Below are 25,670 nucleotides of genomic sequence, written 5' to 3' on the forward strand. Positions count from 1 at the left end.
AGAGCAGTCGTCAAGCATGGGAAGGGAACAACAGCGCTTGGCGAGGGCTGTCATAGGAACCAGACCGCTGAGCGAGGCACACATTAAATCGGCGATCATAACCAGCGCTGCTTAACGAAGATGCCTTCTTTCCACCGCGCCCTGCCAAGGAGACCATCTCTCGCTGGAGCGGTCCCATTATTCTGCCAATTACTCGTGACATTGGACTTGGAGTGTGGGCGGTAGAGGCGGATTCTTCATTAGTCCCGTGCGTCACGGGAAGCTGCGCTCAGACTGTGCAGCCCTTGACCAGGTCTGGGGAACCGACAAACATCTCAAAAGTTTTGTTAAGCAACCTGCTGTGACACTGCACCGGCACCGCAAGCACATCTGCCGGCCAGCCATCTTCTCACCTTTATTTATTTCAAAGTGGGCAGAGGCAATGTCAAGTGTCACGGCTTGTTCAACGATTTCACGGGGATCCACCGGATATCGAACGCTTCTGGTTTTGGGGCTTTTAGGGTGGCGTGCCCCATGAAGGTTTCAGGTTCGTAGACCCCAACGTAAACACGGAACAAAAAAAGTTGTATCCACAAGAATGGAAAATATTTGACATTTTATTAAACCGTTCAAGGCATTGATTAAACTCAATTAAAGTAAAATGAAGGAACAAGAGCTTCACATTGACTAAACATTTTTTATGAGTTCATATTTTAACAGAAAAGCTTTGTAAAATAAGTTAACCTCCACAAGAATTTCCACCTGAAAGAAAACAAACCGAGACCAAGTGACACCTACACCACAGCACACACACCCAATAACTTGTATTGAACATATATATATTTTAGAAAATGTATTTTCATTCCAAGTAATATTGTAAGCGTGAGCTCTATTGAAATGTTTTTGCACGTGAAGCCAAGTGTGGAAATGACATTGACTAACGTGTGATATGCAGTGGCTTGCGGCTGAGCTTTTCCATTATTGCTGCTCACGCTTTTGTGGTAAAGACACAAGCTCCGTAACAATGTAATTAATGCGTACGTCGAAATGCTGCTCTTCAGTTTCACATTACAAGTCAAATTAAATCCTTCCGCTTCCACACAAGGCTTGGGTTGAGGGCCCACACAGGAAAAAAAAAAACTTGTCCATGTACACTATAGCCTTTAGTTAGAAGGCTTGCCCACACCATGTTGGTCATTGGGGGAGTTGTTTGACCACGTGGCCTCAAGGTGCACATGGCCTGGCACAAGCGTCGTGGTGACGTCACCGCCACTTAGTGGCAAATGGCGGTTGTTGTTTGTTGTTTGACCATACCTCAACACTGGTCAGTGTGGACAACATAGAGAATGGGAGCACAGAAGTATACAGAATGATGGATTTTACTGCACTGCCATTTGTTGATTACCACGTTGCCCAGCCAAATGTTTTAACAACCGGATGTGAATTTACATTATCCAGTTCAAACCTGCTTAGCTTATGACATCTGCTGAGATGGAGTGCATTCAGGGGATTTGGTCATAACATTAAATCACTAACTTCATAACCTCAAGCAGCAGTTTGTTAATCAGAATGCTATACTCTGTAGCGTGTAAATTACTATATTTAATTATTTTTGTTAAAATAATACCCATGCAATCATCAATTTAGTGGCGCATTGGTACAATTTAGCGGTGTGCAAAATGTGTTAAGAGTTACTCTTTGAGAAATTACCAAGATTGTAGCGTTGGTATGATTTACACAACTGACAGTCTTCTTGGAAAGGATAGTTAAATAAACGCGCCACTTGTACTCCAGCATCTGCTTCCATTTCTAATAAATGCTTCAGGTATCTTGGTGCAGGTTAACCGCAAATTGGCACTGCAGCAACAACAGGTCACCCATGCAGTTGCTCAAAGTCGCCCAAGGAAAGAAATGTTACCATCATAGAGAGTGAATTGAATGTATTCATCAATTCATGTATTCATTAATTAAACTGTACGAACAACAAATCTGGAACTGATACATGGGGAAGTAACTTAAAGTGAAATGATTAAACTAATATTCCACATAACCCACATTTAAAAACAGGTTAACAAGTCAATGTCCCAACTATTACACTCACTTCAATCCCATCACCCACCTCTCTCACAAGTGAAAAAAACGATATTGTATTTTTAAAAAATCCTGACATTCAACAGTTTTTTGTACACATTTTCCCACATTCATTTTTCGATGCAATTAATCAAATAATACACTGACACCCATGCCAGTGAGCACCTATTAAGGCTGGCAAGGCTGCTGTTTATGCACCGAAACAGTTGATGATTTCCATCTCATCCTCACTACGGACACCACGTGGAGGCCACATTTCCTCAAAATCAGGGTCTTGTCTGCAAAATAATGAGGACTGGAGATAATGATCTTGGCGAAATACAACCATGGAAGCATGTGGCACCGAGTTAATGCCAACGGCTGCCACGGCACCGCAAGGTGCGTTCAGGCACAGCGACCACAAACACGGAGCTGCTTCCCGTGACACCTTCCACCACGGCCGTGACCTCGTCTAAGACGCACACGCCCTACGACGTGGGTAGCCCCGTCTCGCCGCTTGCCCCTGCTCGCTCCGGGCCGCAAGATGGTGCGGGCGGTCCAGCAGCAGTAGCTGCTGCGCTGCTGCTGCGCTACTCTGCGGCTACGAGGCTGCCCGGCGCAGCGGCCGATGCAGACGCTCCCCACGCGGACGCGCCACCCCATGCACCACGACGTGCGCCTCAAGAGCCGGCCCTTCCATGACATCCTCGACGTGCTCATCAAGCCCACGAGCCTCGCACAAACCATCTCGTGGCCGTGCTTGTGAGAGGAGCCTCATGATTAAAGCCTGCTGTATATTTCATCTGCTGCCTGTGCTCCTGAGTGAAGCCTGCTGTACAATCGACGTGCTGGTTATGCCCGTGCTACTGATCTGCTTCTCTTTCCCGCCCAGTGCTGCACTGCACACAGCTGCTTCTGGGAGTCAGCCAGCGGGCTCATTCAGACTGGAGGTGTTGGCCCGCTATTAAATTGGTGGTCTTCTCCCCAGCACTGATTGGACTCTGTGATCTACTGGACATTTATTCCCAGCGTTTGAGCAGGAGAACAAGACGTCTGTGAGAAGAACCTGGATTGGAGAACTTAAGATGTGCAGTACGACAGTACATCTTTTTATTTCTCTATTTTACATTATACCTCAATCTCGGTTGCATTCATGGCGTGATTGGGTGTTTACTGTGGTGGCCCCTACGGTTGTGGAACTCCCTACTGGTGGAGATCAGGTTCCCATACAGTGTTGATATCTTTAAGTCCCAACTAAAAACAGATCTTTAAAAAAATCTTAGTGGTGGAACAAGTCGGTTGGTCAGACCATCACACCATGAGGTTCCGTTTTTGGGCTCTCCCAAAAAGGGCCTGTACCGCCCCATGAGGGGTTTGATCCCTGGTGGCCTAATGGCAGTGCTGGACCTATCGGGCTTAGCAAATGAAGGTTTGGATCCCGGGAAACTCGTGCTTGCCCTTTAACAGAACAGTAACAGAGGCCCTCGATTCCATCAAGGATCCTTTCCAGTTACGATTGAGGAAGAGGCATGGCACCGAAATGGCCCTTATTCGGGTGCTTAATGACCTCCAAATATCGAGAGATCAGAAGACTCATTCCATCGTGGTCCTCCTGGATCTCTCCGCAGCATTTGACACGGTCACGTCAAATGCCGGTGTGCTATTTAAGCGCATGCAGCTCATCCTGCAGATTGGCTGGTAACGTCAACAGATGATGTTGATCTTTGCTCGAAGATAAGACACAGTGAGAAGCTTCCGCAATGTATTCCTACGATCCTTTCCCCCTATCCCGTGGGATGCCACAGAGCCCCACGCCGACACCCACATTGATTGTGGTGTATATGCTTTCATTGGGGCAAATTATTAAGACATTACGGGCTCAGTATTCACTGTTATGCAGTTGATGCACAGCCGTATGTGTCCTTTGCACCCAAGCAGGGAGTTGTTCTTACGGTTTGTAGCAATTGCCCATCTGAGATCCAAGACTGGATGAGTTATAGTTGGCTGAGATTGAGTTGGTGGTGGACCCTGATCGTCAGAGTATGGGTGTGTTGGCAGGACAGGCCTCAGGGGTGTCCAGCTGACTACTCGAGGCTGAGTATGGAATCCGGGTGGTATTTTTGACGGCGGCTTGACCTTGAAATCACAGGCGCGAGCTGCTGTCTAGACCTCTTTCGTCTACCTGAGGATCATCCCTCACTGTTGATCGACCCACCGAGTTTCACACCTTTGTGATCACTCGCATTGACTACTGCAACGCCCTTTACCCGAGGGCTAATGGGGATTAATGTCCATCATCTGCAGCTGGTGTAGAATGTTGTTGCCAAGTTAATGATTGGTATGTGTAGGACCGATCATACAAGGCCTGTGCTCCGCACACTGCACTGGCTGCCAGTCCGATGGAGCATCACCTTCTAAGGTGAGTTTTATGACCTATAAGGCCCTACACGGCCAGGGACCCTATCTGAAAGATAATTATCTTGAAGAATGATTATAATCTTTCTCTCTACTGCCCCTACCGACTGATTCGATCCACTGAGGAGGGATCGCGAAACATCCGCAGGGCGCGACTACAAACATTTAGGGCGTTTTCTTTGGGTCTTTCGGTAAAGCCACGTGACTTTACCGAAACCCAACGAATATTAATTCCTGCAGTCACGAAAGCTTTAAGTCAAGATCTAGGGCAATGTTCCTCTGCTTACACGGCTCCCTTCCTCGTCAGAAAATGGGACTGCCTGACCATTCAAAGTTTTAAAAAATAACTTAAACGTTAACCTGTTCAGCCTGGCGTTCACAGATGAAAAGTAAATACATTTGACAGAGTGTATGGTTGCAGATGAACCTAATTACTATTTTAAATACATGGTTTAAGATGTTTAATGGATGAATATATACGTATAGGGGCCTTAAGTTTTAAGATAGGCATCGTTAAAGAAATAAAAGTATGAAGATTGAAAGTTGGATTGATGCCGTTCGGTCAAGTTTTCCAGTTGCACATCGATTGTAAGGCTCCTATTGTTGGGAATTATTTATTTTCATGATCCTGTGATGCATCACGGCTTTGCCCTAACCGCTACCTCCTCCTCCTCCTCCTCTCAGGGGAAAGAGAGGTGCTGACGGGGGGGGTGGACAACTCCTCCCTCACGTTGCATCGTGGGTCCCGGCCGGCGGCGCGGGGTCAACCTCCGCCGCGACGGAGCCACGCGCCACCATCTCGGTCGCCGGCGCCATCGCGGGGCTCACGCTCGCACCGTCAGCGGAAGCGGGAGGCGCAAGTGGAGGCGGCGGGGGCTGCATGAGCGTGGACAGCTGCTGTTGCGCGCACGACAGGAAGAGCTCCAGGCTGGCGAGATTGCGCTGTCGGCCCGCGTGTTCTGCCTGCACCACGTACAACACAACGCGGCGGTGGCACGAACATAATCGCGATTAGAAATCACTTGGGATTTTATAGCAGTCAAATACTCTACACGCATGTTTCTAAATGTGGAGGGAGAGAGCAGAGGATCCGGAGAAGAATCCACGTGGACCACAGGGAGAACATACAAACTGTATTCAAGTGTCAGTCGGGATCGAACCCACAACCTCCTGTATACCAGGCGAGGTAGTTAACAACTCGCCACCGCAGCACCACACAGGGAATTCACAAATGCCTGTGTGGTGTCATGTGTGTCATGTGTACATGACACCAATCACTCAAAGGGGCACATCATTCCACTGTTGATTTTAAACAACTCTCAAATACCACCGACTAAGTGTGAAAAAACACATAAGTAGTGTTATTGTTTATAGATTTTGTCTCACATTGCATATGAAAATAAATATACAACACGCGTGAAAGCGGGCAGGTGTGGATTGAAAACAGGTGAACGAAAATCGGATGTTTGTGAACTATAGGCAAGGAACAAAGACTTAACACGTTCATGAATCAAGAAGTTCTAACAGCAGTAGATATTTACGTGCTATTTTGAGCAATGCTGGAAACATTGCCGATGAAGAAGGTCCATTACACAAAACGTTGCGTATTTTTTCCCCCTTTCAGCCCGTATTATTAAATACAATTTTTCGTTTTACTATTTGTGAGTATGCACCACTGCCTATGGACAAGGAATGCACGTGGATGTCACGGGAAGCGTTCAATTTGGAGGAACTACACGCAGCATTGGCGCGCTCGCGCCAACTCATCTGCGTCACTTTGCGGTGGACAGCAGCGGAGGGCAGCGGCGTCAGTGTTTGGCACCGGCTGCACGGCGAGACCCTTCCTGACCAAAGTCCACCGTAGCCTCCATAAATCTCGCTCCCAGGCATGGCCCGTGGCTCCAGCGAGTGGCACGGGCAGCTGCTGCAGGCTTGGGGCATTAGCTAATGCTGCTAACGAGAGAGAATTAATTAGTGCCGCCTGTCAGGAGGCCGTAAATCAGGGCCGCTCTCTGGCCAGCCGGCCGGGGGGCGAGGGCGATGCGTGAGCGGAGTCGGATGCCTCTGCGGACGCCACACATAGCGGGCCGCCGTTTAGAAGTGCAACCTTGGGACCTTCGGCGTGACCTAGCGCACATCAAACGGCAGGTCCACCAAGTGAGGCGTTCACTCGTACAAGAGGACACCGTGCGTGCGGCAATCGCTTGGGCAGTGTGCCAGCGATGCCACGCTGTGACTTTCAAAGCGGTAGCCCCCTTTCAACCGCTATTATTAAAGCGATGCACGTTGCATCAGATTGAGTGAAGAGACTGCATTGGGGGTTTTTTTGTTTCAAGTGGAAGTTTATCAAAATGGCATTTTTGAACATATTGAGCTTTTTTTTATACTGCCAACATTTTTCATATGCCTTTTGTTTTGGCTAGAGCTTAAATATATATTTGACATACAAAAAAAGAGACATTCTAAGTCACTTATTTAAACACGCATAGATATAAAAACATACATCTAAGCAAATACAACCCTAAAATTGCATTGAATGTCCCAGGAACATATCTTTACTAACTGTGAACAATATTACCTTTTTTAATACCAAAAAAAACTGCACACCAGCAAAGGACATTGACATGATCATTCAAGTGGCCTGTAAAATAATCTGTTCATCTCTCCACATGAAAATATGTTTAAGTCATCCATAAGAATTTTTTTGGGTTAGATCACGTAAATATATAAATGTGTCATTAAACCTGCCACCACCCGACACAGCCAACTAGTAAGGGTTTAAGTCAGTCTGCTTTTGAGAACTTTCCAGAGTACTATGAATAAACAAGCAAACTCAGGAGCAGTTTTTACCTTTCGAGTCTCATCAACAGTCAGCCTTGTCAAAAAAATCAAATACAGCTGGGTTGCCAGATGTTATTGGCAAGAGGCACTCCATCTACATGACATTCCTCAATGCATAAGGCAAAAATGTATACAAATCTCTTAATGCGTTGTTTTGAAGCAATAAGAGAAACAAATAAATTCCTACATTCATGTATCTCAGTCAAGCACTTGATGAAAAATCCATTTAGTTTATAAATCAAAGCAAACTGAGATTGCCCACACTCAGGGCACACGATCGCCTGGTCTACTGAATACGGGACGGCGGCACGAACATCACAGCCACAACAACCGGAATCAACGTTCCTCCCGATGCCACGTTGCGAGTTAAGTTTGGCGACACAGCGCGTGATATCACGCGGCGAGCCCCTTCTCCTTGTGAAGTAGTGATGGGATTTACATCGCAAGGAACTGGGTTGCCTAAAATACATGGAGGATGCACACATCCTCTACGACACCCTGCAACCACCATCCGATTTAAAAGGACCCCCCTCTCCCTACCCACCCTCCCTCCCTCCGAGAAAAGTCTCGACACACTTGCTTTCACTTCGGAGAGATTTACACGGCCTGGCAGCCCCCAGCGCACAGATGGGGCCATAATCCTTCCACGGCAGCCATCGAGATCAAAACAGCCCGTATCGCTTTAGCGCCTATGCTAACCCAACACTAATAGTGTAACCAAAGACGATGACACACTTCCACGTCGGCTGTAAATTCACCTATTCGGCGGCACAAGCTGCGCAAAGAGATGTCGCGGGCTTAACTCTCGTTTGTACACCGCCTTGTGAAGTGGGTATTTACTTGCTTTTATATCTTCAATTTTTGTGCAAAAAAAAATATGTAAAAAATGTTAGTCTCTTTATTTTTACACTGTCTAACGAACTGTATACGGGAAGGACATCGTAAAATGTTTGGCATGGTGAAGGATACCAACCTAACGCCTTACCAACATAGAGCGAGCAAGTCATCATCGTCAGCCAACGTTTATCTACTGCTGGTTGAAAGCCTCCCCATGTTATCGTCATCCTTCAGTCTTGTAATCCTACAATCCATCTCGCTCCTGCACGTAAACGTATCTCTCACGCGAACTCCGTTCATCCTCACAGTGGCTTTTGACTAGCCATCGAAGAGACGGTCACTGTATCACACGATTTCAGATGAGCAGCTTCTGCAGCCATCTGGAATGCTCTTACTTCCGATGTTAGGAAGTCACTGGAGCTATGCAATTTTAAATATAGATTGAAAACTCATTTGTTTATAACTGCATTTTGTGTTCAGTTTGTCGTCCTTTCCCCGCTCGTCTGATTAGCACGGCTGGCTACGTACGGCCCTAAAGAAGTTCAACATACACACACCACTCCCATCTCCACAGCTGTTGTTCTCTTGGGCCAGTTATCTAATTTGGCCGCTATTCCATCACCAGTGTTGTCCATCGAAATTCATCCCATATCGACCACCAGCCATCATCCCTTCGAGTGGTATGTCCTACCCAAGCCTACTTACTTTGCTCAAGAGTCAACTTGATTCATTTACCTTGCATATGTTTTCCCCTATTTCTCTCTAAGGGCTACAACCATTTGTTTTACCAATCAACTTCCTGTATTCCTCCCATTGTTGTGATATGTTGAATCACTTGTGTTGTATTCTCTAATTTCTATTCTCAGAATTGTATGTTCTTATTTAGTATCTTTTTATGTCCCCCCCCCCCCCCCCCTTCTTCCTCAAGTGTTGTATAACGTCCGGTAGCTTATTCTCTACTCTGCTTCACTTTGCCCCCACTTCCAGACCACTGTCGACTGTGATGCTGGGCATTTCTTTTATGGCGGGGACATCTAATTTGTTATTTTGCTTCTATGTGGGTATGAATTTGTGTAAATTCTCCGAACTGTTGGCAGTGGTCCGTACACACAATTATTTCATGTGAACCGACTTGTTTTTTCCTCTAACTTTGTCCCCCCCTTGACTATGTTGCATTATGACTTGGATCAATGACGCCAGGCGATTCATGTGAACCGAGTTTGCCGTGTACAGACGCATCACTGATATTCCAGAAAATAATTTGGTGATGCTGCGTTGTGAGCGGTGCACAAGCACAATGAACAAAACAACTGAACACATTCTTCAATGACACTGCAGCCATTAAAAATAAAAAATATATATACGGTAATAGGTGACGATGTGGGCAAACGGCCATTCTTCAATGTATGTGCCATGAAGGACCATCGCCCAAAACGTCGTCAAATTATACATTTTTCCGTTTAATGCCATCACGTTATCTATTAACGTGGTCAGCTTTCTGACAATCTTTTTCCCATTTCTAGATTTTGTATTGGGAACACATTTGATGCGCCTGCTTAAAACTGTTAGTCATTCTCTCTTTCCTCGCTCCAATATCGTGTTTTCCTAATTATCCTCTCATCTCTGCTCCTCTTACTTTTGCATGAAAGTCACCCATTATGATGCCCTCAGCTTAGAAGTTGGTTCATTTCTTCATACACTTTGCATACTTCTGCATCGCCATGGCTTGTTGTTGGGGAATATATTTTGCATTCCCGTTAACTGGTAGTAGTCTTAGAACCTTAATGTTAGCTGGGAAACTCTGCCCGAAGCATTCTTGAATCCTAAAACTCTATGTGCATAAGCACCGAAGGACATCGTGAAATGTTTGGCATGGGGAAGGCTGCTGACCTAACGTTACCGATTTAGCACCAGCGGCTAAGGCTCTAAAGATTGGCCCTAAATGCACACCCGTCACTTTTCCTCCCTTATTGTAGAGGGCGCATGCACAAAGAGCGGCACCTCATGTAGAAAGAGCAATTTAGCAAAATGTAATCATCCCATGAAACATTTCCCATTACCCAAATTCAAAAGACCTGTGGAAATCTATTAATTAATGTCAAATTCTGAACTCAAACACACTTAACATGGGATTTAAAGCACGGTGAAATGCATGTTCTTTTAAATATCCATACACTGAACACGTGTTATTGAGTGTAAACTAGCTACACTTTACAGTGTAATCACCACAATAAAACTAAAGATATATTTTTTTAATACGATACAATCTTGTTCTTTATATTGCAGCCGGAGTGTAAACCTTCAAACGTACATTTCAAGTAAAACTTCCGCACAACGTGGAAAACAAAAAGCCCCGAGGTAAACACAGAAACGAGCCATTACATCAAATGACGAATTACATCTGGGTATTAAGCATTTGGAGAAGGCCTCGCGTGTGACTTATGGAGCGTACTCTCGTATATCAAAGACACCCGATCTCAAAACATCATGTGCAAGGCTCAGCCAACACAAATGTATACCGGGCATAGAATACCATGAAAGGGCCACTGTATGTGCAAGGCATCACCAGTCTGCTCCCTGTCTGTCCAGCGTCCATCCGCCGAGCCACCTTATCCACCGGTGGCCATCCGTCTTGTTGATTTTCACCGACAGGCGTGAAACCACGGGTTTCTACGCGAAGGCAGGCCACTTACGCAACCAGAGTTGTTACAAAGCTTTTGGTCGACATTCAAAATAAGTCGAGTCAATTTATTTTTGCTTCACACGTGGCCCCTTTCTGACACAAATCTGCCACCCAAAGCGCCATCACATCATTACACACGTGGGCACAATATTGAACAATTCTATCTGGTAAAAAAAAAACAAATATCAACAAGTTGTGACCGCCGTGTGCTTGTTGTAGTATGAAAGCGTATTATTGGTGTGTTATGAGTTGTGACTTCAATGCAGTGATGGAGTCGAGTGTTTGTATTGCCTTGGGGAGATTGTTCCAGGGGTGTGGTGCTGCAAATGAGAAAGAGCTGTCCCCCATGGTTTTTGTGTTTGGTGGTTGGAGGAGTGTTTGGGCTGAGGAGCGAAGAGGTCTCTTGTTTTGCTTGACGTCCATGAGGTTTCTGATGTAAGGTGGAGCTCGGTTGTGTATTGCTTTGTACGTTGATAGGATGCTTTTGAAGTGAGTTCTGTAGTTAATCGGTAGCCAGTATAAGTTATTAATAGTTTGTGTAATATGGGATGAATTTTGGAGATTGAAAATGAGAACCTTGATGAAGACATGCAATGTAGGTATGCAGAACAGATCGGTGTAATTAATACGGGAGAACTTGCACGTAATGATTTCCACGACTCTAAACATCACTGGCTCCCTGTGACCAAAATAACATGAAAAAATCCCATTGTTTAGGATAATAATGACAGTATAACTGGGCGATTCTCAGGATTCCTAGCCTCGAATTATGGTTTAAATCTTTAAAAGTCACGTATGATTTATAACCAGATTGTGGGTTCAGTGGAATAATAGAATCGTGGTGGGAGAAGACACAGCATGGTGTTCAAGCTAGAGCATGGAGCCCATGCGGCTTGGTCACCCGAGAGAAATACCCACTTTAAACTTCTGGCTGATGCCTAGTTAATGCACAATTAGCCCGATTCCACCCCAATTCCAGCGTGGCGCCGAAACATGAATGACAGGTACGTTATGGCTGGCTGGTCAGTGTGGGTTGGTGATGTAACAGGGCCCAGGACCGGTTCTGATATCACTGCCCCTACTGATGTTCACCGGTGTCAGGAATCTAACTCAGATCGATCCGATTCATATCACTCAGAATATTTATTTATACAGGAGGAATCCAATGAGTTTCAAGCTCTTTTTCACTTCGCTACCCCGGTGAGTATGTATGGGATGATAAAGTGCGGCCATGCTTTGCTGAGTATGCTCGTGGACATAGTTAACCATAAAAGGTTTAATGTCCCTGCTAGGTGCGTGTGCAGGACGTGGGGGGCACATGACGAGCGTCTGAGTGAGCGCATTGAGAGCATCGCCAATTATGCCCAGAGCCACGCGGCTCGAACCACGTGCACGACAACGCACGGAGCTCATGGGTCACACAGCGCGTCCGATGACCATTACATCATCGCCGGTTCAGCACTCCAGCCAAGTGGCAAAGGTGACTGCCCTCGGCCAGCCGCCCTCGGATCCCCCTACCGGCACCAACTCCGCCCCCCCTCCCGTTCCCCACCTTAGAAACTTCAACCTCAAGGAGAGGGATGAGACTAGAATGCAGCAACTGCCCTCTGCACTCAACATGTGTCACACTTAGTCTCGCCGTCCAGAGACGGAGTCAGAAAGCAGCAGAGCTATAGGTTTTGGCGACGTAATTTCTATTTATCCCCTGGCGTTACAGCAGTTTTGCATCTTTAAGAACCTACCCCTTCTACTTAGTTGTCATGGTTTGCTTTGATACGATTATATTGGTGGTTTGCTGGCTGCAACTACCAACAATGGCTGGCTTGAATAGTCTAATTCTGAATGTAATTTACTTTGATGGGCTAGTTGTTGTTATTGTGGTCGCTGGCAGTGTGCGCTGGCATCTCGTCAACAAGTGAACACTGAACAATAAAAAAAAGACCACATTGACAACCAAACCTTCGACCACTCGATGCGGCAACAGGACGAATCGCTTCTTGCGCATTTGCCTACTTTCTCTACAAAAGCCAAAATAACCAAATTCAGGTTACGCACGGCAGAGAGAGAAATTATATAACCGGTATGTATAATCGCTACGCAGCTCGCACGAACCGCATTTGAAACACCTTGGCGTGCGTGGGGGGGGGGGGCTGCTCCGGGTTATTTGTAAAGTGGCTGATTTACAGCACTGCTGCTTCACCGTGTGACCGTGTGACACGGTGGACGCGGGCACGCCAGCGGGCCCCTGCTCGCTCGACTCCAGCGTGCGGGCCGGTCAGCTCAAGGGGACATTCTGTTGTCGGATCCTCATAGGTTAGGAATGGTGTACAAACCACTGAGTTAAAGGGCACTGTGTACTGAAGGTTGCACGCATGGACACGGTACGCAGGACGGCACGGTGTGTGGGAGGATAGGCGGTCACGTGTAAGGGTCTTGTGCTCAGACTACCGTGTATAGAATACAGACCGATAAGGATTGGGCGCAGGGGAATATTTAACACGCGTGGTGTACGATAGCATGCATAAGCTACTGTGTACACACGTGTATGTAAGAGGAACTGTGTACAGCAGATTGTGTGAAGGCCGTGGTGTAATGAGGATTGTGTTCGGGAGAAGATGTGCACTCTAGGCTTTCGGTTTCAAGCCCGCAGGGACCACCCTGGGTCCATGTTTTCATATTTACCGCTCAGCACATCTAAGTACCGTGGTTTACAACTACTCTCCTTACACAGCTATGGATAACACTGGGCCAACACGGGCATTAGGCTGTGTTCCCCTCGGACTGGAGATTAGGGAACTGGGGTGACGCAGGACATGGTGGTTGGCACTGTGTACTGCAAATTAATTAGGCCAGCGGTTATCAGTCACAGCTGAAAAACTAAGTCGTGCTCTTTGTGTGTCATCTAATTAGCAAACTGGCAAGTATGTGGTTCATAACACGAATGAATAAGAGTCCACTTGGAAGCTTATTCAGTATTGGCTCTGAAGCATGGAGTCTTCAGTGGAGATTCTCGAGGGAAAACCAATGGTCAAGTGATGAAGCTATTACATAGCATTCCTTTACATGACAGCTCTGCAAGGTTATAAGCAGCCCATTATGTCATTGGACCTCCTTTGCCAGTACCAAAATATAATAATAGGGTTTTTCCCTTTTTTTTCTGGCAACAACACTGAAACCTTTTTTTTTACAAGGATTCATGTCTGCATTAACCACAATACTTGCAGTAAAAATTCAAACACAAAACACTGATAATATATGCATTGTCCTTGAAACTGATTGGTCCACACCAGAGATAGCTTTCTTTAGAGCCTAGTCTCAGTTGGTGCCAGACCAGATGACGCGAAAAGGCACCAATTGAGACTAGGTTCTAAAGAAAGCTGTCTCTGGTGTGGACCAATCAGTTTCAAGGACAATGCATATATTATCAGTGTTTTTGTTTGCATTTTGACTGCAAGTATTGTGGTTAATGCAGACATGAATCCTTGTAAAAAAGGCTTCAGTGTTGTTGCCAGAAAAAAGGGGAAAAACCCTATTATCAACTCATTATGTTTAGAGATCAATGGCCTTAGAATGACATTGATCGTTGTGAAATTAGAAAATGCTGTTTATTCCACGAGAACACAGTGGATTCTGCAGAAAAAAATAAATGAACACTGATCCCTGTTGTGAATTGCATGTAACCTTCATCGCCAAAGGTGTGGATGTGAGAATTGTATTCACCATTCAATGTCTATCATATCCTGAGCAACTTTTTACATGATAGTTTCATATTACAACATGGTTATTATTTTACATAGAGTCAAAGTCATTATCATTAGCCGTGATTTATCCACTGCGGGATGAAGGCCTCTTCAAGCTGTCACCATATCACCATGGGGGGGCCACGGTGGCGAGATGTTAACTCCCTCGCCTGGTATGCAGGAGGTCGTGGGTTCCATCCCGACTCTCACGCATGTATATTTGGAATTTTCATGCTCTCCCTGTGGTGGTACGGATTTTTATCCGGGTCCTCCGGTTTTTACCTCCATAAACATGTGTTTAAGAGTATTTGGCTGCTATACATTTCCACCTGATAAGCCACTTCATTGAGCTATCATTTGTGGCCAGGTCACTTCTTAAAAAGAGCTATATAATACAGTGGACTTTACCTGGTAAAATACAAAAATTGTTAAGTTTCATTTGCATATTTTTGTTAAAGTGATTTTCTTACCTTTCCTATACTTTGCACTCCTATCGTGTATATTGTATTGTTTGTCGTTGTAATGTTGTGACCTCCAAACATGCATTTGTTACTCTTCGTAGAATCTCAGTAAAGGTGTTCAATTTTTGGAAATAGTTTTTTTTTATGGAATGAAAATGTTTAACCATTAGACTCCTGCTATCAATGTTGATATGGAAGGTGATATTGACAGAGCCAAATTGTCTGCTTGAAAAAGTGCAGATACACACGGTTCATAATCCATAAGAGGTTTTTTGGGGTTAGATTGTGTAACTATATAAATGTGTCGTTAAAACCCGCCACCACCCGACACAGCCAACTAGTAAGGGTTGTCACGTAAACAGAACGTGGCCAATTCGTCACTAGTACAGCACACCGGTGTGGTGGAGAGCCAAGCCACAACATTTAGAAACAGCCAGATTTGTCTGTCACCTGATGAAGCTAGTTAGAATTACTGGCGAAACGTCGCACTCAGTTTGTAAATGTTGTGGCTTGGCTCTCCAATACACCGGTGTTCTGTTTACGCGACAACCCTTACTAGTTGGCTGTGTTGGGTGGTGGCAGATTTTAACGACACATTTATATATTAACGCGATCTAACCCAAAAACCTCTATTATGGATGATAGTGGTCGTGAAAGCCTACGTGTTATACTGACTAATCTTTTTTTTAATGCACAGCTAAATGAAGGACTCTCTATGCAGTGTCGGCCATGGGGGTTGTTTTAACCATACTTCACCACTTTGATTGGTGAGGGTTGATATCCTGGGGGAGAAGAACCAGTTCAGATAATACTCGCCACTGACGTCAACTGTGACAAGTTTATAATTCAGTGCACAAACCGTTGTGGCTACTGCTCTCCTTTAATGTCAACTTATGTTTTAAATTGAACACCACTTTACATCTGCTAACATTTGTAAAATCTCGTCAAAGATTTTTTCAACGTTTGAAAAAAGGTTTTGAAAACGGATGCTAATTTCTGCTATCAGGTGAAAGCATCTGTGCGTTGATTTATAAGTCATCATATGCGGAGACACATTGGAGTGAAAACACCACGTGCGTATTGAGTCAGCTCAAATAAATTATCACGTCCTCTAGCAAATCCCCTGCGCAGCATCCATGCTTGAAAAAAATAAAACGGCAGCGTTTTGTGGCGGTCACAGCTAAGGTTGATCAACAAAAAAGTTCAAACTACAACATCTCTCATTGAGTTGTAGCGGCGTCAATGAGCGCACGTAAACAGCGTGACACATCCCGCATGCAAAATGTTTGATCTGATAATAAAGTCCAATAAAAAAAATACTTCGTGCCGACAGGCAGGACAGTGATGTAGCGCGGCCCTCGCTCATGCACATGATACGCAGCTTGCCTCAGCCAGGGGGAGGCGGTAATCCAGTGGGGGGCGGGGGGAGGGCATGTTTGCCCGATGACACCACCGCACCGAAATCGCCCCGCCAAGCGAGCGGCGGGACCTAACCAGGAGAGCCGGACGCGGGCACCGCAGCACAAGAGGAATGCAGGGGACCGGTCGAGATGCCGTGATTCATCACCACCCCGACCCCTCTCTCCACGTATGACTCCCCGCACCCCCCCCCCCGTCCCCCCGGTCTCCCTAAACCCAGTCCCTCTCCACCACCCCCAAAATGAACAATCATGCCCCTGAGCATCTCCCTCTCCTAAAGGCCGTCTATATTTAGCGCAGGGCGCGAGGGGACCCGCATAGCAGGGGCTCCGCTAATCCCCAGCGACAGGCGCAGTAAATTAAGTTGCATGGGATCACTGCTGGCGCCCGGCCCCTCGGCCCGGACCAGCCGCATGCGCTCACGAGACCGCGTGCCAGACAGGTGGCCCGACAACACCTGGATGCTCCCTGCCTGCACCATCCCCCATCACCCCCGGCACTCCCTCCCCCCTAAGCCCACCTCCGGCATCACCAACGATCCGTTTGCTCGCTGTTCTCTCGGCTACGCACCTCGGTTGTCGGGGCATTCTCATTGTCGAACGGGGCGGCGTTTCTCACTCGGGATCGTCGTTTGTTTCTCACTATGTGGGGGTCGGAGGCTGGTGGCCGCTCCGGGTCACGCCGGGAGACCGATTGGGCTCGAGTCCCCGAGTCGTTGTGCGTAGCGATGTAATGAGACGGTGAGAATTCAATGGGAAAAATGAAAATTGCGAGAAATGTATGGGCTGCGGTGTTCAAGTGTAAAGACTCTGTAATGCACCCCGTCTCTAAAGCTTCAGCTCAGATTGCCCACATCAACATCAGCAAACTCTGCCAAACTAATATTAAAGCAAAATAATGACTCGCATGTCTACGAGCCATAGCTCAGGAATGCTGATTTCGCATGTTGTATTTATACAGCAGAGTGTGGTAAAGAAAGCCATGGAACCCTATATATTAAACTAGGAAGCATCAAAGCAACAAATTATGGAAAAGAATAGATGGACTGTGTGAATGCCTTACCCTCTGGTAACTCGCAATATTCTTAAGTCTCAAATTCTCGCTGTGTCGGAAAAACTATTTGAGTTAACAGTGTCCTGGCAAATCACCTTTTCACAATGTGAATTTGAAACTTAAGAATCAAATGCTTACATTGTATGTGGCCAGTGCTACTCATTGCGTAAGGATGGATGATAAATAAGAGGAAAAAAAACGTAATTTTGAGTTAAAATTTTGAGGTCTTTACCGTGGCGTGAGAAAAACCATCACTGATGAACGGAACTTACAAGAAGATGAAAAATTAAGAGAGAAATGGACATAAATCAGCCAGCACTCAAGTCATGAAAGGCAGACAGAAGCAGTGGGGGAGCCATGGCCCCGAAACTCTTGAGACGGACAACGCAACACATGCTCACGTTAAAAACTTACAAGTCATAAATGCGGGTTAAAATTCAGAAGAAGCTCGTCTTTACCACCCACACGAATGACATTTGTTCAAGAGGGCTTAAGACCTCGTTACACAGCCAGGCAACGAGCCGCCGCGTGCATGGCTTCATCATTAACACAAACGTCCGACAATCGTCCCCCACTGCACATCCGGTCATTTAATTGGCCAGGCGGCAGGACCAGTGCGCATTTTCACTCATCGGTTTATTTTCTATTTGTTTTAAACGAACACAAATCATTGAATTAACCGATTTACAGAAGGGGTTGGGAAATTTTAAAAAATGCCATAAATTTAATTGGCGGAAAAAAATGTATCTTTAGCACAGCTCATTACGCGTTTTTTTAACGACGCGAGTAATTGCTTATTATTTAAAATAATGTAAAGACAGTTTGCAATTTGAGGTTTTATTTAAATCTCGCTGGTGTTCGAGTAAGTGTCCTCTGTGTTTATTAGCAGCGAGTGCTGTGGACCACACTCTGGTTGCCATCAAACTGCGGCTCCGGGGAACAAAAATTGCGACAATTAAGCGGCGCCAGGCTACGCAGATCAGCGTTGGCGGCACGCCCCACTGTGCGCATTTACACAGACAGGGGCAATACGCCCGCACGAAATGAACCGTGCACAGAGAATCGAGGCAGCAATCGGTGAGCTACACGTTGAGCTATACATCGCCGAGTTGTGTGTAGACTGAGATAAAGGGGGAAACACAAAGATAGATTGCTAGCTTTGCAAACTAAGACACACGTATACAAATCACAAACAGGAGGAGATCAATACACAAAGGCAGATATGTGTCGATATAAACACACTTGGACTTGGGCAGACACACGCATTGCCGATTAGCACGGTTGGCTACGTACGGTGCGAAATAAGTTCAACATACATACATACAAGGATGTGATGTAGCCAATACCACGCCTGGCAGCCTTTGTCTCCCCAAGACTAATCATTACACACAGCACTAGGTACTCATTAATGCTGAGTGAACCTAGGGGAAGAACATTCACAGAGGTTAGTGGCTGTAAATTGGACCGGTGATGCCGGGTTTGCAGTGCAATGCGCTGGCTACTACGGTATCGCTTCCCACTTTTAGGGGAGGCTAAATGCACTGCCGGATGGCCGTGAAGAGTAGACAGTAGACTGAAACAGGGAGACAAACAGAAACAACAGATTCTAATTCACAAGAAAGAGATCCATACACAAAGACACAATCACCGACACAAAGATACAAACATGCGTGGCCATCGCGCGCAGACGTATTGCGAGAGAGGACATGGACGGCAATGGACACCCACCCGTTTCTGCTCCTGGAGGTAGCTCTGCATGTCTGCGCGCGTCCTCTCTGCGGCCTCCCGCATTGCCTGGGTGCTCTTCTCACGCTCCTCCTGCAATCCCCTCTCCAGGGCTTCCTATGGGTGGCACGAAGCCCCAGTCAATAATCCCACGGGGGTCCATATTAATACCACTAACAGCAGCAACACCTACACCGATGTCAACGCCATCATCCAAACTCATCCGACTGCTGCCGCAATGCATATGGGTGCTTCTTTAATTAACTTTCCTTTTACAGTAAGTGCAATTTATTTGAATGAAAGCTATTTGGAACACTGGGTTTGAGAAAATATAGTTTGAATTTGATGTAAGCTGCACGTGAAAATTACAGACAGCTCGTCATAATGAGGAACACAAAAGCTATAAAACAATCTTTATGTCACCAGAGAAAAGCTATTGTTGGAAATGGGTCATACATACCAACATAGCAAACACAAGTGAATGGAAATATGAAATGGTCAATTGTATTATATTGTAGAGATTTGCTGTTCACCATAAACAGAAGCCTGCAACGGATTCAAACAGTTCAACAAAATGCCAGTCGCTCAGTGTCTGGACACACGAGGCAGTCTCCCCACCTGGCCCCTGTCCCTCTCCTCCTGCACGGCCTCCTGCATAGCCTTGTGCAGGACGCCCTTCTCCTGAGCAAACAGGTCATGCAGCTTGGCCGTGAGCCTCTCCTCGACGTCCTTGCTCCGCTCTCGCTCCCGCTCCACGGCCTCATCCACGGCGGCCTGCAGCCCCCTCCGCTCGGTCTGTCGTGGCACAGAATCGCCGATTGTCTCCCGTCGCTTGCTCGCTCGCTCACCGGCGGTCAGTCGTCTCATCATCACTCTTTTATAGCTTCCATCGAAAGTTACTGTGCCCGTGAACTTCACTCGTCCATTCCCTCACCCATGATGTCCGACTGGACATCTGTGAAACAGAGCTGTGTAGCTCATCGGATTCCTCCAGTATAAATAAATATTCTGATTCTGATTACTCTAAGAGACCTTGTGCTCATCTCATTCACGATGTGTTTAACCACCACACCGCAGGCCACTACGCCTCTCTTTCTGCTTCTTCACTCGCACTGCTCCAGTTTGGAATTTCCTCCCATCATCTCTTTACCCAAGCTCTTAGAACTTGGCTCAATTCAGCAAACATATTAAGTCTTATCCGATCTCTATGTTTTTGGTTTTAAGTTAAGTCTCATCATTTAGACCATGTGCAGTGCTGTTTGTTGCTGGATTATTGGCATTTTGGGCCTTCAGGTCTATGCTCATAAACTGGGAGTTTGTAGCCGAGTGTTGTGGGAACCCTGACCCAGATGCGAACCCTTCGATAGCCACTCATCGGCTCGCCGACGTGAACATTAAGCGTTGTTAAGTTCCAAACGTAAAATAAAAAGGCTCTCAAGAATACATGTTTATGTATGTGTAGTGACATCGTTGGATGTCACTGTGTGAAGCCGGCCTGGGAGAGGCACGGCGCTGCGATGTACTGACATCGCAGACACCACTGAAGGTGGATGCAGTACCGGCCCGAGCGGGGCTCGGTGAGCCCTGACTGACAGTGACGGATGGCACCACGCTCGGCGTGCAGTGCCAGCCCCTACAGGATAGAGGGCGAGAGTGCCGGGCACGGTACTGGGGTTACAAGGGGGCCGTGGCACTCTGGTTGAACCTGGAGGACGCGTGACCGGAGGTGTCTATGGGGACCCCCAAAAGGGGGGCTGGGGGACCACGTGTCCAGGTGGAGAACCTCCTTGAGAGTTCTCGAAGGTAGGTGTGGCTGGGGGCAGGGCCAGCCCTGCCACACAGCTTATAAGCCAGAGCCCTGAGAGGCACCGGCTGCTGTTGTCATCCTGAAGAATCTACGTTCCCCGTTCTACGTCCGAGAAAAGAGCAGCTTTCCCACTCTTTTTTTCTCCTGATGACGATCGCTTGTGTTGCGATCGAAACGTCGTAGTTTTTTGTTATTTTCTTTGAACCTATCTACATGAATTTACCGAAAGACCCAAGAATATACAATGACATTGCCACACAATAACCTCATAGTTATAAACATTCCGACTGTGGTTGCCATCGTCAGCATCATATGCAATGCCACCATCACCTCCACCGCCGCTTTTAATGCCTCCGCGTTCTTCTGCCCCTCCTCTGCCAGGCACTTCTCAACCTCAGCCTGCCAGGCATTCACAGCACAATAACACAATCATTAAATTGAAAACAACAACAAGAACAAAAAACTCACATTCGTCAATAACACTGTGGTCTAAAAAGAAAACATTTCTCGGTGGCATTTTGGGCAATGACTCTTCTTTATTGCACATTTTCAAAATGCGCAATGAAAAAGGGGCATTGTGTTCTTGATGAATGTGAGTTTTGCTAATTGTGGTATTGCAGCATGAACAATTACTTTACTTAAGTCTCTAAGAAATAAAAGTCTCTTGAAGGTAGACTTGGGTCACACAACGGCAAAACTGAACACGTGATAACAGACCCAAATACAAACACGACTGCATACTGGGTAGAAACAGTGAAGACAGAAAATCCTGACATTAAACTTACAATTCACCAAATTATGCACAAACATCTCACTGGCTCACACAGTGGCCCACAAGTGCAAGACTGCCCTTGAACTCTAGGATGCAGCCATAGGTTCAAGAGACCCGGCATGGTGCCTTTGGCATACAAATTACAGACTCCAGCATAACCTTAAACAAATACCTTTAACATCTTATATAATGTAAACCAACAAGTCACATTGCTTACATGGGCAAGCACATTATTTGCCTGAATGGGTCTTCCAGACCCAAACACTAAAAAGAGTGCCGAGTATTTCTGGTATTTCTGGACCACATCCCAGGGTTAACCCCATGGGTCTGCTCTTTGACATCTACTCCGAGATCCCGTCTACTCTTCACGACCCTCCAACAGTGCATTTAGCCTCCTCTAAAAGTGGGAAGCGATACCGTAGTAGTCAGTGCATTGCACTGCAAACCCGGCACCACCGTTCCAATTTACAGCCACTAACCACTGTGAACGTTATTCCCCTAGTTTCACTCAGCCTTAAATGAGTACCTAGTGCAATGTGCAATGATTAGCCTTGGGGAGACAAAGGCTGCCAGGCGTGGTATTGGCTACACCACCTCCTTGAACGTATACTAAACTTCTTTCACACCGTACGTAGCCAACCGTGCTCATTAGAGGAGCAGGGGAAGGACAAAAAAATATATACAATAAAACATTAAATTGTGTTCCGTGCCAGCGTTCACAGGTGCTTGACAAGAGCAACAACCTGTGTAAGCTACAGTGGTGATATGTCTTTATTAGCCGAAAGCACATAGATGCCATGGTGGTCGAGAGTGAAATAAGTTGTTTGTTGTTGTTTGGGAGTGGCCTGCGGATGCATTGCCTTGTGTTGTGCAGTCTGTTCTTGCAGAGCCTCTGCGATTCGCTCCTCACACGCCAAGCGGCACTCCTCCAGTAGGGCCCGCAGCCTCTCATGCTGCAACACAGCGCAAACACAATCCAGCCACCGTGATCAACACGCAACCCCCATGACGACTATCACGGCCACCGACACCAACAGATCTGGGCCAAGTTGTAATCCTTTTTTAATATTTTACGACTTCCGAACAAAATAGACCTATTTTGATCAGCAACAGCTCACCAGAAAGGCTCGGTCAAAATAGAAATAGATCCATATGACCCGATGCTTTTGACCCACTCTTGACCCCAAGCACCCAAAACATTTTCAAAGAATACTATGGAGAGAGTGTTGTCAGTTTGGGCTGATACACTGCCTTTGCTTTCACTGTATTTAGCCTGGACTTCATATAATTTACAAAACCCAACTTCCACAATAACTTTAGATTAAAATTTCGATCCACAATAACTGTTTCTGCCCTCTGATAATGGTTTAAAAGAGGCTTAAATAACTGCTGTTGTCCCAACTTTACCTGTAACACTTGCATATATATAGCACTGAATTATAAATCACAGCTGCTTGACAATCTATCGCTGGATGAAGGCCTCGCCATGTTGCGAGGGTCATGTGAGTTTTTTACCATACTTCACCACGTACATCAGTGCAGGTTGATGAAGGAAATGGGTGGCCAGGATCGGTTCAAGTATCACTCGCCACTGATATTAGCCGTGGCCGGTTTTCAAACATAGGTTGTCGGGTTCATAGCGCAGTGCACTTAACCACTGCACCATGACTACCCTCCACATGCAGCAGACATGAACGTTAGATATAATTAAGTGAGTGCTCATCGAGACAAAAGTCTGATTTGCAGTGACAACCTAGGGTGCAAACAGAGAAAGTATCGCACAATATATTTCTGTGCAGAAAAAAAAACTTGGATGAGAAAATCCCAACCATTTCAACAGTCAACTAATTATTTGTATTTGCAATAGGGGTCGCATTATATATTAACTCATCAATTAAAATACATTTGTGAACCCACAACACATGCATCACAAAATGAAGGTTCCGTAATTTTATATTCGGATACGTTGTAGGGCAGTTTAGCGTAGTTTGTTGTCCTTCCCCCGCACCTCCGATTAGAACAGTTGGTAGTAGGTTTTTACCCTTTAAACTGGTACAAAACTGACACCTTTATACAAGGCATCATGATTGTAGTAGGTTTTTACCCTTTAAACTGGTACAAAACTGACACCTTTATACAAGGCATCATGCAAACGGTGTCAGTTTTGTACCAGTTTAAAGGGTAAAAACCTACTACTATATTTTGCCACTGGTAAAGGAGGTCTCATAGTAGAACAGTTAGCTACGTACGGTGCGAAAGAAATTCAACATGCATACATACAGCGTGCTAGAAACTCGGTGACGAATGTTTACTTCCTGGCCACGGCTGGTGATGCTGGTGAGTGATATCTGAAGCAGCCCTGGAAAGCCCAGGTGGTGAGGTATGGTCAAACAATCTCCATGACGGGTGTGGTGGAGGTTTAAATTCACCAGCGGATGAGTAAAGAGCTGCAGATTATTATAACTGTTATGTATACATGGGTTCATATCACCCCTGCAGCCACTAGAGGCACTAACCATCACTACAATGTGTTAAAACAAGAAGGTCAACTGAAATCACCAACATTCATTGAATCAATGGGTAAGAGGCGATTCGTTTCCAAATTCAGCAAGCGCGTCGCAAAATGAAATGTTGTCAGCGATTGACTAAATCGCTCCCAGCTGAGAATAGGGCAGTCTTGGCGTGATCAGCGGGAGGCCGACCTGTGCGGACATGAGCTCCTGGCACGCCTGGACCTGGGTCTCCAACGCGGAGCGAACGTTCCTCTCGCCGGCCTCGTTGGCCTCCTGCACCGCTGACACGCTCAAGGCCTGTCACCGAACATTGCCCGGACGCACGCGGAACAATGCACACCACGGGGGGGGGAAAAAATAAAATTGCTTATGCAATCCGAGCTAACCAGGAGCGGGTTCCCAATTAGGTAATTGTCTTAGAGACGCAGCGTAATGGTCCCTATCAGTACAGACGCGGGGCAAGCAAAGTTTAATTTTAAAATAACAACATTAAATCAGTGCCCCGTAAATTACGCGAGCTAAACATGCATTCGTGTCAAGTTAAAAAGTCACACACACACACAGCTGTCCAAATGAAATACCACCAGTGTGGACGGATATGAAAGACGGTGCAAAAGAATACCGCTGATGTGCTGATGTTGTATGAACAAAGCCTGCACTGCACCTTTATTCCTTCTCCAGTGCTTACATTCATATCCTTCATACCAAGTCAATCTAGCAGAGCTCCTGCCTTGGCATTTTGTATAGGTGGAGTCAACTCATGTGGATTCAATTCAGGAGTGAGAATCGAACAGAGATGCTGAAACCGGAACATACATATACCAGCCACGACTTTACACCGCCATAGCAAACAGTCAATAAACCACAACTTGGGGAACCTGAGAGACAATGCACCCCATGGTTTGTTCCAGTTTAACCAATTTCAGCATCTAGCGAGGTCTACCCAGGCCTCTGAACATGGCACAAAGGCGAACAAACATAACGTATATGGATGCTTGCCATGCTTTGTAACCCAATCCGTAGCCCTGTGCGCCTGCCAGCCACACTGCTGACAATCCGATGACAAAACATTTCACCGTCACTTGCAACATGTGGTCCCACGCAAAAACGGCCTCCCGCTCACGTAAACAAGTTGCATCAGGTGCACTCTCGTGGTACCTCTGCTGTTTATTATCTCGTGGTACCTCTGCTGTTTATTATCTGCGTAGCCCCTGACGGGAGAGCTGTGCGCTACTGTGACATTTACAGATAGTTGACTCAGCCCCTCACTTGGGGTGATGAACTTTACCCAGAATGCCTGGCTTCCAGGGACAGGGGGGCAAAGACAGCCTTGAACAGCTCTATGAAGTTTCAAC

At 46.2% G+C, this 25,670-nt stretch overlaps 1 protein-coding gene across 1 annotated transcript in view; it reads right to left on the reverse strand.

The window, feature by feature from the left end:
- Nucleotides 1-580: 580 nt before the first annotated feature.
- The window catches only part of LOC133350282 (coiled-coil domain-containing protein 91-like), a 30,884-nt gene continuing 5,794 nt past the window's right edge, over nucleotides 581-25,670 (reverse strand). The window contains exons 8-13 of the mRNA XM_061564464.1: nucleotides 24,505-24,612; nucleotides 22,663-22,755; nucleotides 21,361-21,429; nucleotides 19,842-20,018; nucleotides 19,227-19,340; nucleotides 581-5,427 (exon numbers count right to left, since the gene is read on the reverse strand). Coding sequence (XP_061420448.1) covers nucleotides 5,191-5,427; nucleotides 19,227-19,340; nucleotides 19,842-20,018; nucleotides 21,361-21,429; nucleotides 22,663-22,755; nucleotides 24,505-24,612 — 798 coding nt within the window. The 3' untranslated portion in view covers nucleotides 581-5,190. The remainder of the gene's footprint in view (nucleotides 5,428-19,226; nucleotides 19,341-19,841; nucleotides 20,019-21,360; nucleotides 21,430-22,662; nucleotides 22,756-24,504; nucleotides 24,613-25,670) is intronic.

This window comes from Lethenteron reissneri, chromosome 33, assembly GCF_015708825.2.
Source record: "Lethenteron reissneri isolate LAM-NWPU_2019-01 chromosome 33, ASM1570882v1, whole genome shotgun sequence".
Taxonomy (NCBI): Eukaryota; Metazoa; Chordata; class Hyperoartia; order Petromyzontiformes; family Petromyzontidae; genus Lethenteron; species Lethenteron reissneri.